This window comes from Mytilus trossulus, unplaced genomic scaffold, assembly GCF_036588685.1.
Source record: "Mytilus trossulus isolate FHL-02 unplaced genomic scaffold, PNRI_Mtr1.1.1.hap1 h1tg000234l__unscaffolded, whole genome shotgun sequence".
Classification (NCBI taxonomy): Eukaryota; Metazoa; Mollusca; class Bivalvia; order Mytilida; family Mytilidae; genus Mytilus; species Mytilus trossulus.
The window spans coordinates 580,189-594,354 of NW_026963315.1; the positions used below are offsets into that span (position 1 = coordinate 580,189).

General features: G+C 30.1%; 1 protein-coding gene across 1 annotated transcript in view; it reads right to left on the minus strand.

The window, feature by feature from the left end:
- The window catches only part of LOC134701225 (kin of IRRE-like protein 1), a 33,379-nt gene extending 21,397 nt beyond the window's left edge, over positions 1-11,982 (minus strand). Inside the window, exons 1-2 of the mRNA XM_063562357.1 lie at positions 11,952-11,982; positions 9,419-10,297 (exon numbers count right to left, since the gene is read on the minus strand). Coding sequence (XP_063418427.1) covers positions 9,419-10,297; positions 11,952-11,982 — 910 coding nt within the window. The remainder of the gene's footprint in view (positions 1-9,418; positions 10,298-11,951) is intronic.
- Between the last annotated feature and the right edge of the window lie 2,184 nt (positions 11,983-14,166).

Genomic DNA, 14,166 nt, shown 5'->3' on the forward strand with positions numbered 1-14,166 from the left:
TACATCTTTTTTTATAATCTGAACGCACTCGTTCAAATGAGGACTATATAATTACTGGATATAACCAATCTATCGACAGCTAAAAGGTTTAAGAACTTTGTATGACCCTCTTTATAGTATAACCCGTACATTCAAATACTAATAATCCGAAAACACAAAAAATAGAAAGCGTGATATTTTAAACCTATAATTTACATAACCGTGTATATCGTTTTGTGTTGTTACCTTTCAAGGTTCGCGTAACTAATGGTTTTGATAAAACGTACTTCCTTTATTATTTCGGAAACAATAGAAAAGGAAAAGGGAAATAATTGTATTTTGTCAATACCTATTATTATTGTATTGAAACATATATTATAGCTCTTATCAACTATACTTTGCTTCTTGATTAAAAAAACTTCCTTGATTCATTTTATTTCAAACTTAAATTAAATTTGTCATTCTGTTGAGCTTACATTGTACGGTAGAAATCGATGATACATGTTTGCCGCAGTTTTAGTTTGTTATCCCGATTTTGTTTTTTCCCCCATCGATTTACAAGTTTTGAAGAGCGGTATACTACTGTTGCCTATTTATACCGAATGTAAAACAAGCTGTCATATATAAGCGGATGTATTGTAGTTCATTATTCGTTCTAAACATAACATTCAGAATTGCGAAAATCACTGAAACTAAACGACGCGCTGCAACTGTCTGTGATTGCATAATTAGAAATGCCATACTTTTAATTTCGCATTTTACCACTTTTTACAACATTTCTTTGATGTGCTCTGTAGAATATTGAATAAAACAGACAAACCGGTAACCATTACACTTGTTATTATCTTAATTATTTATTTGTTTTGCATTTCAATAATTAAGAAACTGAATGCTTAGAGTCACAATAAACAAAAAACAATTGCGCTCATAAAGTAGTTTGAAAACTAATAAAAAAAAAAAAAATTGGGGGAGGCAATACAATTTAATTGACTACTACATAACCAGCGGATACACATTCGAAGCATTTACACTTTGATAGAGGAAACTTACTTTTATTTTTTGAACATGGCACATGAGACCTCTGTCTGCATAGAAAAAAAAATTGATACATAAGCGTGGTATGAAAAGAGTTTTGTTAATAAGAATATTGTATTAAAAAAAAGATATCATTTTGTTTGAATATTCTAGGACTATTTTGATTGAAAGTCAACATATTATGATAAATTGGTTTGAGAAAAAACGCGCTTTGAATGCCAATTTGTTTCTATTTGACATGCATATTATTATAATAACCCTATTAATCGTGGATCTGGACTTCGCTTGTGTAACATGTTTTATAGATGTTATATCTGTTACACAAAAAAAAGTCAACCTTTTTTGATATTTCGACATCTCATCTGCTATTGATAAAATCATTATTGAATTGAATTATTGTTTGTTTTGTATGTGTTATATCAAAGCATTATTTGTTTACATGAAGAGGTATTCAAATCAATTCTCAAAAAGTAATCCTCATTTTCGGTTTGTTAATCATTTGTCGCGAGAGATCTTTATGTTTTCAATTTGCCTATAGAAAATCACACCCATTGCAGGGAAAATATTGTAAATCATAACCAAGTACCTGCTAATTGCTTTAATATATCTTGTTCAGTGAACAAACATTAGAAAAAAGTATTATATATAAATGTGTTAGGACACTAAATCATAGTACGTCACATCCGGTTGTATACGAAAATAGGTGAAATTTATTCCCTTGAATTTGACAGTTGTATATAAATAATCCTAAATTTCATTGCAGTAATACATTACTTTGTCATAAAAACACATCTTGGGTATATAAAACCATCATTACTGTCTAATTTGGGGTTTTTATAGAATATTTTTGAGATTTTTGGTGACATGGTTACTATAGCTTGTACACAAGTTAAAAAGTTGTGAACATTTGATGGGTAGCTTCGAGTTGTGGTTATTGTCTTTAAAATGATTTTTTATGTGAAGTTTTTTTCTATAGAACTGCACAGGATAAAACTTTAATCATGTCAAGTATTTCTTTGTTTGAAACAAATATAAACTCGCGCAATTTTTTCAAAAGTGCAAATTCAACAAAAACTAATAGGGGGGATCCAATAGTTTTACACTTAATATGGGAAGCCGTAAATGAACTTGACCTTGTGAAAACTCTCGATTGATAAAATTTCTTCCTTTTTAAGTTAAATATTATACAGAAATGAAATAATCTGAGTGAATTAAGTCTCAAGAACACATTTTATGAGAACATTTCCTCGAAATAAGACTACCATAAATATCGGTGGACAGAATAAACCATGATTAGTGTTTTGGGTAGCTTTTCTTTCCTTATTTCTATATTCTATTTTAATAGAAAATGTTTCCTATTAAAGAAACCCTTTAATAAATATATAGTTATAATTAAATGAAATTATTTTCAAAGCAATAACCAAACAACTTTTTAATGTAATACTTCAAGTTGAATGAACTACCCAAATAAAAGTTTATTGTCTTCAAGGAGATTTCAATTAGTCTTGACGTAAAACTTCAATTTTCGCTGCGTTACGTAGACATGATTCTGTATTCTGTAGAAAAAAATAAAAAGTGCAAATTTAACAAAAACTAATAGGGGAAAACCAATGGTGGTATTATACCTAATATGGGAAGCTGTACATGCAACTTAGACCTTGTGAACATTTCTATACTTAATGAGTGAAAGTAACTCCTCAAGATTTTTTATTCTTTTTCTCAGAAGGTGAAATGTTGAGGAAATGATGGTATAAATGGACCAAAAGAAACCTTATAAGGCAGACATAGGTGACATTAGTGGTATTAATCATTCTAAAGTCATCTCTTGAACATGCATCCTATTCAACTAATTGTAGGCATATTAGCATTTATTGGGCAACACTATATGATTGACAATGAGACAACTCTCCACAAGAGAACAAGATGATACAGAAATTAACAATTATATGGCAGCGTACGGCCTTCAACAATGATTGAAGCCCATTTCACATAGTCAGCTATAAATGGCCCCCAAATGACAATCTAAAACACTTTAAACGAGAAAACTAACGATTTTATCTATATAAAAAATGAAATTTTGCTCGAATCGTGTCGTAGATGTCGTCTCACATTATAGCAGATTTTTATCAAAATGTTAAACTGATTATGACAAAACTTGACAGAAATGCTTGAAATAACCAGTATAACAAAGGAATAAAGTCAGATTGAGTGTATTTAATCAAACTGTTTTCTTTACAATACATATAAAAGAAGGACGAACACTAAATACACAGATTTGCCATGTTTACTACGTCTTTATACTCAAAAAGTAACTAATACATGTAAGCTATTCTTGTTTAAATTCATTTAACATCTCTCTACAAAATATGTGAGAGTGTTCAATATATTGAAAGACGTGCATTCGGTAAACATTTTTGCTAAATTAAAGAGAAAAAAGACAAATAGTTTAATCTATATAAACACAGATTTGCTATGCTTGTGTTGCATTATGGAAACAGTTTTGGTACTCCGTGCAATCATCTCGTTGACATTATATCAAGCATTAGACAAATCCTAATAATTTATTACAAATACGATGTATGTTTGGTTTATTGTTTATTTTCTTGATTGAAGCCATTATTTTCTTTTATATATTACAAGCCACGGATTTTTGACACTATCCATTGTAATATTTAAGTATCGTGGTGTGTTTGACGACACCCAATGTTGCCATATTGTGGTGTTTTGATAATCGCAGGAAACAATACTACTATAATGATTCATATCGATATCAAAAGTATTCATCGCTTGATACGGATTTTCATAACCGTCTCCAGATTGTTTTATTGAAGAGCTGTCATCAGAGCTAACGACATCATCCCTTGATATAATATCGTTGTTTTCGATGATACTTGATACGTTCTCATTGTTTATATTTGCATCGGTGTGTTCATCATCGAAAACACCATTATTGTAATTCAAAGTTTCTACTTCATCATAGTTATCTTCTGTTGTTATTTGAAGACTATTGCTTCTGTACGTTTTTGCAAGCTTAAAATAACTGTAAATATGCGAGCAAATACAGATGAAAATAATTCCTCCAACTAAGCTGCTCATAATTATCCAGCAACGGCCATGTGGAAATGTCGATTTTGAGTCGTTGTCTGGAAAGCAATTATAAATAGATAAGATTACCTTAAGTGAATTTCACATTAATTTCAAGAAAAAGCAATAAAGATATTATTTTATATTCATTTGAATTATTTTGTGTTTTTCTCATGTCCTAACATTTAAATTATTAAACTTATATTTATGTTTCATACAATTATAATTTCTAATTGCCTGTAAAGGTTCTATTTTGGTGGTTTATTTTTATAATCTTAGAGTTCAGTTTTTTCGTCCGTAACTTTATTATCAACTAGCGGTAATGATACAGCACTGTTCTAAATGAAATATATGTTTTCCTGATTAATCAAATTATAAAAATGAGTTGAATCTACATATTCATTGTTTTGAATACAAGACACAATTGTTTCAAAGGACTGCCAAAAAAAAATGAGTTGAGATTTTCAAAGTATAAAGAAATTTCAAATAACAAAACTCATCGGAGCAGAATTAAATGTTGCTCTGATCTATAACTTATCTAATATTTTTTTCCCGAACTTCTTAGTCTTGTAAAAGTTACGAAATCCAGCAGAGTTGTACAAAATAATGATCTGATCTGTAACTCAATAAAGTACTCATATTCTGGAAATCGGCTCAATGTGTAAGATCGTTTAACATAAAAAACAGTGCAATATATGAAGTCCGTATCACATTTATTTTGAAATTACGGAAAGAGAGAATGATGAACCAGTGCAAAACACTATGGACTCGGCCTCAGTCATCGGGGCTACACACATATCTAAAATAAAGTTTTTTCAATACTTCCTGTCACATTTGTGTTTCGTATTTTTTATTTTTTTTAATTGTTATTTCCTTTTTCACTTATCTTGATTAAAACTTTATATCAACCCTCGGAACGATTCTTCCTATCAATTGGAACAAACAAAAAAGCAATTTTTACTAAACACAGTTATATTTTACATGTCCGTACAATTTCGTAGCTCTAAAACTTACTTAGAACACTCTTTGTATTTCTATCTGCAATAACATATTTAGAAACCATGAAAACATGATTTCGAAAAATGAACAATGGCACATTCAAAGTGACTTATATTCGCTATTTGTTTCATTCTCGAAGTATACCAAATTTAAAAGTGACAAAATGTTGTCATGTGTTGAGAAATATATCAAATTTTAATAAGTCAATAAAAGAACAAAAAACGGCAAGTTTTTTTTCTAAGTCTCTGTTCATATCAAACAATTTCAAACAGTAACTACACGCTCTTTGCATCTCTTCACGTTAGGAAAACTCTAAAAACAACTCTTTAAAAGATCCGTAGCAAAGCAAACATGTATGTCCCTTTCTAAAAAAAAAACTCATGTTTTAGTTGTAGTTCAAACTTACTCGGCCTCCATCCTGGATGGCCTGTATTATAGAACGAATTTTATGTAATTAGTATTAGTGTGTTATCATGCTTAAGATGCATGAAACATTTGACAATGTTTGACAATGACATAATCAATTATTACAAAATATGTAAACAAATTAAGATATTTAAATGTATATGCATTGCTAATCAAATTATGTGAAGTATAAACGAAAAAGCACAGTTAACTTTATATTTATAGATTGGAACTTAAGCCAAAAAATTAAGATAGATATACCGTACATACAACTCTTAAATACAATTACCTGTCGAAATAACAACACCGTCATAGTAACCACATCCATATTTATTACACACTTTTGCATAATAAATTCCACAATTGTCTTTCCTAGACAATGTCAATTTGAATATCATTTCGTTGCATGGCAGTTTGACACTGACATTATGAAATATTAAATGCTCATTACATGTCGAATTTACCAATAAACCTACTACTCCAGGCGACTGCTCTTCGCCATGAAGTTCCGTACGTTGGAGGATTTGTGCACTAGTTATATCAGATGATGTAAAGACTTTTAAGGTTACGTTCACTTTTAAAGGACCAAACCACGTTTTTCTGTTGTTGAAAGGAAACACTGGCGGCCCTGGAATATAATTAAAAACCTAGACCAATTTCAAATAAATAGTCGTTTTATGATGTAAAAAAACGTATGATTTGAAAATGTTTTTATTATTCGAACAAAGCAAGGCGAAAGATACCAGAGGGACATTCAAACATGTACATCGAAAAAATATGTCGTTTTAATCACTGTAAGCCATTTCAATTGATATTTCGTATTGTTTCTTTTTATGTTGTAGTGTTACATCACTATCTCAGGCTAGTACGAATGTTGGTGCTTTTTAACCCGCTGCTTTTGTATGCACTTGTAATATTTCATGAATTAACAAAAGCGTTACCTAAAATGATTTAAATGCTATTTTTTGGTAAGAAAAATATACCAAAAAGGATCATATTTTTGTTTACATCATGTAAACCATGAAACCAAAGGAGAACGCAAACACCAAATTGACAGATCAAAGTCTATAAAATGAAAATAATCTTCTGTGCGTCCGTTTCAATTTTTTTTGTACTTTCATTCGGAAAGCTTTGACTTGCACATTTAAACGCAAAGAATGTTGATGTCAAAAACATACGAAGAACGAAAAGACTATTTACACTTACCATTATTACAGGGTTCAATCATTATATACATGTACGGCATAGACGTGCAAGCAAACACATTCAAAACGAAGTTGAAACGCATTAAAACTTAAATTTACGAATGTGTTTTTTTCTTCGTTTTCTTATTATTCAAAGTGTGTTTTGCTGGCTGCTTGATCTCTATAAGTGTCCATTTGTTTGTTTACACAGTTTGATATATAACTAAAAATATACAACATTTCCAACTAAATGTTAAATCAAGTTTAATATGATTACCTTCGTAATTTACGAAAATTGCTTTCTTTTGATGAAAATCTCCATCCATATCGATGATACTATTGTTCACTCTACAAATATATATCCCACTGTTTTGATAATCGTCTTTCTTAAGTTGAAGTATACCGTCTTTGGTGTTTTCTATGTATCGTATATGTTTACCAGATTTCGATGTATGTTCCCAGTCTATCAACGTGTATGGCCCTAGATCGCCGGAAACATGGCACTCAAGGTATATTTGATCTTCAAAATATGTTTTATTTATTGACACGTCAGGTGGAGCTAACGAAAAGAAAATGGACTTCAAATAATATTTGTATTGTTATGTTAAATTCATATAGTGGCACTAGTCATAGATTAAGTCACATCATTAATTAAACTAGACTTTTTGGACTCGTTTTGTTAACAACAAGGGTATTGCTCCATATATTTATTTGAATTTGAAGTTATATATACGCCACAAAAACACGTCACTGTTTGGGATGTCATGTGCTTTCGTCAATGTAGATGACATTGTATGTTATATTTCTGAGGTTTGCATGTTGTAATGTAATGTTATATATTGTTGCGTTTATCTGTTCTGAATCTCTTTTCAATTTTCTTCACTGTATCCCTGTAACGCAGTTTTTTTCTCATTTAAGCGACATTGTTCAACATTGCCACAGAAACTTGAAGTTTGGTAAGCAGTAAAACCAGATTCAACCCATTACATCTTTCTTAATATGTCATTTAGGAATTTGGCAGTGGTTGTCAAACAATACGTTTCAATGTTGTTAGCTTTGAGTGTGTTGTACTACAGTGTTTCTTTTAATATGTTGTTTTCATCTTATATTTAATTGTGTTTTTTTTTTTTTTTAACAACATAATAATATTTATTCATCTAATCTTGCTTGTTACAAGTTTCACCAAGAGTCCAAGCTTCTCTTGATTTACCCTGTTACACTCCACTGATTATCCAGGGAAATAAACAGCTGATCCAACTTATTAAGTAATAAAAAATAATATAAAGTTGTATAGTTGTCTCATGCAGAGATTTATCAATGCTAAAAATTCTTTTTAATTGACAATAATATTGGACATCTTGATTTATATGCATCTAATCTTTTATTAAATTCATTTTCAAAAATGCTAAAGACATCAACAGTTTTTGTTCTCTGCTCGGATACATAGTATGACTTATATATAGAAAAACTTAATACTGTTAGTATATAATTCAGAAAATAATAATTACTATCTGTGATTTTATATCCAAATACCAGATGTTGCAATTTAATATCAAAATCTATTTTACTTCTTCTAAAGAGTTCATAGATTTTTTGCCAAAATTTATTCAAATATCTACACTTCAAAAAATAGTGAGCATAATCTTCTTCTTGCTTACAAAAATTACATTTATCTGTCTTAGTTACTTTCCACTGCAATAACAGTTTTTTAGTTGGAACAATATAATGTAATAATTTCCATCTAAATATTTTTAATTTATTTTCAGTCATATATTCAAAAATAAATTTGTACAATGAATTCATATTAAGAGTTTCTTGTATTGGTAGGATTTTAAGCCATCTGTTTATCCCTATTGACGACTCTAGTTTTGTATTTACCAAAGAGTTGTATAACATTTTATTTGTTAATAATGTAGTCTCAATAAAATTATTTTTCCATACGATTTTATTTCTCTGAATATTAATTGTAGTTTTGACAGAATTCTCTTTTTGAACAATTTGAATCCATTCTGCTGGTATAGATTTTTTTAATTTTTGAAATTCGGTGATCCAGTTTATTTTGAACTTTAATTTGTTTAGAATGTAGATTTCTGATAATGACATTTTATCATTTAAGATATCATTTATGTAAATTAGATCACTCCTAATCCAGTTCTCAAATATAATAGGTTTATTATCAAATTTTATAGATTTATTTCCCCATATTACTTGCTTTCTAATATCAAAAAATGTGTCTGGTTGTTTTGTTTGCCCCCCGCCAGTCAAATTCCAAGACTTTATTACTTCTTTATAAAACACAGGAATATCTTTAAGATATCTTAAAGATTTGATATCACTAAAATTCATATTAAATATTGACAAAATATTGTTTGAGACATTTAAGTATTTAAATGGTATAAGCTTCCAAGTCTCAAGTTTACCATTTACCAATCTATTTACCCATGATGCTTTTAAAGCCACAAAATAACTTTTAAAGTCTACCATTTTAAGACCCCCCTTCTCATATGGACCAATCATCATGTTTCTTTTAATCTTGTCTGGTTTTCCATCCCAAATATATTTATAGCTACTGTTTTCTATTTCTTTTATATAATTTTCTGGGGTTAGACATACGCTTCCCAAGAAAGTAAACAAAGGCAATATTAAAGTCTTTATAATTAGGATTTTTCCTAAAATAGAAAGATTTCGTTTTTTCCATATCATAAATAATTTATTCATCTTTTCTATTTTACTATTCCAGTTTAAATTTTTGCATTCTTCTTTATCATGTCCGAAAAACACCCCTAAAGCTTTAATAGGTTTATCTCCCCACTTAATCCCAACAATTTTATCTTTACAAGATTTCAATTTTCCAATCCATAATCCCTCTGTTTTATTTCTATTTAGTAGTAAACCTGAAAAGGAACCAAAAATTTCTATTTCGTTCATTGCAGCTACCACATCGTTTTTATCCTTGCAAAATAGTGTTGTGTCGTCTGCTAATTGTGAAATCTTGATACTATGACTTTTCCCATCTAATTTTATATTAATTCCTTTTACATTTTTATTATTTCTTAATCTCTGGGCCATAATTTCAACAGCCAAAACAAATAAAAGAGCCGATAAAGGACAGCCTTGTCTTATTCCACGTGAATTTTTGAAAGTTTCTGATACCCACCCATTGTTCATAACACATGTTTGTATATCTGTGTACATTGCTTTAACCCAGTTAATAAATGAATCGTTAAAACCAAAATGTTTCAATGTTCCAAACATAAAATCCCATTCCAATGAATCGAACGCTTTTGTAAAATCTACAAAAACTAATGCCCCCTTAATATTGTATGTGTCTGCGTAGTCTATTACATCTTGAATTTGTCTCAAATTAAAACCAATAAATCTATTTTTAACATAACCAGTTTGGTCTTCATTTATAATTTTTGGCAGTACCTTTTTTAATCTTTGAGCTAGAACATATGACAAAAGTTTAAAATCTACATTTAGAAGTGAAATTGGACGGTAGTTTTCCAAAAGTAAAGGATCTCCTTTTTTAAATATTAAAGTTAATATACTGGTACGTTGTGAGTATGATAAACTTTGTTTATCGTAGCCTGTATTTAGAACATCCACAACTAAAAATTTAAGTTTATCTCAAAATTGTCTATAAAATTCAACCGTTAGACCATCAAGCCCTGGTGATTTATTTAGTTTCATTTTATAAATGCCTTGCGTGCATTCCTCTACTGTAACTTTTCCATCGCATATCAGTTTATCCTTTTCGTCTACTCGATTTTCTAGTTTTGTGTCATTGATATATTTTTCAGTTAAATTTTTATTTGCAGATTTTACATTATACAAGTTTTCATAGAAATTTTTTATTTCATGGAGTAAATTTTCTTGATTAGTAATTAATTCCCCATCCTCTCCTTTTAGTTTGCTTATTGATTTTTTCACTTGCCTCTTCTTTTCTAGACCGAGGAAGTAGGAATTGTTCTTTTCCCCAAACTCAACCCATTTTTCTCTAGATCTAATTTGTGCCCCTCTTGCCTTTTCGTCATAAATGTTACTTAATTCTTTTTCTATATCTTTAATTTCTTTTTCCAAATTTTGATTTTCATCATTATTTCTCTCATCTATAAGTTCCATCTTTTGTTCCAGATCTTTTTCTAAACTACGCCTTCGCTCTCTTGTTAACTTCGCTTTATTTCTACAGTAAGTTGTAGTTACTTCCCTTACCTCGATTTTAAATCCATCCCATAAAAGCCTACAATCTATTGAGTCTTTTTTAAATGTATATTTATCAATTAAACATTTTATACATTCTTGATAATCTTTATTTTGTAATACTGAGTTATTTATTTTCCAATACCCATTTCCCCTTTCTGATAACCCTGGCTTAAAATTTAAAAATACACTTTGGTGATCAGTTGACTGTATAACAGCCGGTTTAATTTTACACCATTCTATAAGAGGTAAAAATTCTGACCCAATAAAAATCATGTCTATTCTACTAGCTTGTGATTTATCCTTTCTTCTCCATGTAAATTGCTGTTTATTTGTGTTTAAATTTCTCCAAACATCCGTTAATTTGTTAGTTTTTATTAATTGCTTTAATCCGTTAACAGGTTGAATAAATTTACCAGGACATAAAGACTTTCTATCGATTGGTTTAAGTGCATCATTAAAATCTCCCCCTAGTATATGTATACCAAGACTGTATTCTTTCAAATTATCGCTTACTTTTTTAAAAAAAGAATTTCTTGAAGTTTTACAGTTCGGTGCATATATGCTGGAAAATGTGAAAATAGTATTATTTAATTGCACATTAATAAGTACAAATCTCCCTTCACTATCACTAAATTTATTTATAAATTCAAAGCTCAGTGACTTTTTAATTAAAATAGCTACACCCCTACTAGCTGTTGTACCGTTACTGCAAAAAGTTTCATATTCTGTTTTATTTTTAATTTCTCTTTCAATATTTTCGTCAAAATGTGTTTCTTGTAAAAATGTAATTTGACTTTTCTGTGCTTTTATCCATTCTACTACTCTATTCCTTTTTCCTCTAGAACCGATGCCGTTTACATTGAGACTACATAAGTTAATTGTATGTGCTAAAGCCATTATTAAAGTTACAAATTAATGATCTTATTAGCTTTGATATATTAACTATAGCATGTATAGTACTGCTCATATTTACTATAAGATTGACATAAATATACATCATTTTAATAAAGTCATATTTATAACACAATTTTCTATAAAATAAAAACATATAATATTTACCAGTAGGTATACCCTGGTGTGACCTCCACATAATTATTGATACGCTACTAAACCACGGGTCTATCGTGTGCCCTTTAATACATGTTGATACATACCAATAAAGATAATTGGCTAAGTTCGGAAAAAAGACATACATAAATTTTATACATTCCCTGTGTGAACTATGTGCTTTCGATTGTGTATACCATCTATTTGATATTTTATTTATCCACGCATTATGTATTCGATTAAGTTGTGTAATGGAATATCTTTGTGAAAGTTCGAAACAAAAAGATTCTTCCGCTTCGTGTGTGCATGATGATGTAATTGTATTTACAAGTCTGCCAATTTTATAAGACAAAATTTCAACCGGGATAAAAGTTATTTGTGTATTATACACTTCTACACTGCTTTGCATCTTTAGCTCAAAAAAATGAATCTGAAGTTTATCAAGTGTTGGATTGTATAAATATGTGTGCGGTTTTTCAATCAATTGTTTTGGATTATGTAACCATGAGTGGTTCATGTGACCATATCTATATTTTGCAGGTAAGTAACTATTTTTTATAAACATTTTATTATCGTATGTGTTATTGAATTTCAGGTGTTGTTGAGAAAATGTTGTACTGAGACTAACGAATCTCGTGTATGGCTTAGCGTTGATTGACACTGCGTGTTGTGTTACTAAAAATAGCATAGGTAAAAACCCAAATAGTCTACTTGTTTTGATAATATTGAACAGCTGATTTCTAAAAGTTTGTTCTATACAGGATTGTTCTATGCGAGAGTCATTACTATAACTTTCAATAGTTTTGTAGCAATTTGTACATATTGATTTTACTACTAAGTCGTTAATCTGTCTAAAGATTGTTATACCCGTACATAATATTGGTACATAGAAGACATATAGTATTTTAACAACTTTTAACACATTCAATTTCATCACATTCAATTTGTTACATTTGTTATACACTTTTCTACAACATGATTGAACTCTTTCAAAGAGCTTAAAACTTTTATATACTTTTATTAATTTTTTTTTCATGTATTTGATATAAAATAAAATTTCAGCAAAACAAAAAAGTAAGCTGAGACATATAAAACATTCACTAATGTTTTTTATGTATGATTGGTTAAGTCTTAATCTGAGCTTGAATTTGTTGTACATATTTTAAATATTTTTGTAGTTTAATTTATATGATAAAACTATAATACAATCTTTAAATGTCATTAAGATATTAATTTGAACATTTGATTATGCTTTAGTCTTTTTAGTTCCATGAACTCCAGTAGTTTTCTCATGTAGAGCTTCAGTTGGTGTTGGTGGTGTTCTGTCTCCTGCATTAACTGTTCTTCTATGTGGTGTTCTGACAAACCTCTCCATAGATGGTTGTGTTTTGTCTGTGCTACCACTATTGCCAAGATTGGTTTTTTGTTGTCCTGACTTGTTTGCATGTTTCTTGCTACCACCTTTTGTGTTTTCAGATGTTTTTGAAGAAGGAGATTTTGTTGGAATATTTGTAAGTTCTACACTCTCCTCCTGTACATTGTCATCAACAGCCTCAATGCAATTCTGCTCTAATTGCTGATTATTCTCATCTTTGTCCTGGAAGTTTTTTTGACAGTCAATCATTTTGTGTCCACTCTCTTTGCAAATTTTACAAGCCCAATCATTAGGGCACTGGAACAGCATATGTCCTGGTTGAAGGCATTTGTGACAAATTCTTTCTTCTGAATTGTTATTTCTGTTTTCGAATTCAGGTTGGCTCGAATGGAAAATTCTGCCCATGTATTTTCCAATTTGCAAATTTCTAGGTATAGGTTTATCTAGTGTCTTGCTAATCACTAGTCTATCACCAGTCTCACAGTTGGTTACTTTTCCGTCTATGCGCAAACGCTCCCTAAACAATCCCTGAATTTTACAGCCTTGAAGGGATAGGGCTCGATGTATTTGCCCATCGTCCGCAGAAAGGGGGATGTTCTTCACCTTTATGCGGATTGTGTCACTTTGTAACGTAGATGGATTGTGAGGGTTTTGTGAGAGAAGGGGTACTTGCCTGCCACGTAAGTTTAACCCCTGTACTAACAAAGACAGTCTGTCACCCTCATTGTCCATGTATATACGCCACATCTCTCTTATTCTCTGTATCCCCTTAATGCACTCTTCTGGGACTTTAGCACCAATTGACTTGTATATTTCGACATTTGTGAGCCATTGGGCGCGAGGAGGTTTGAC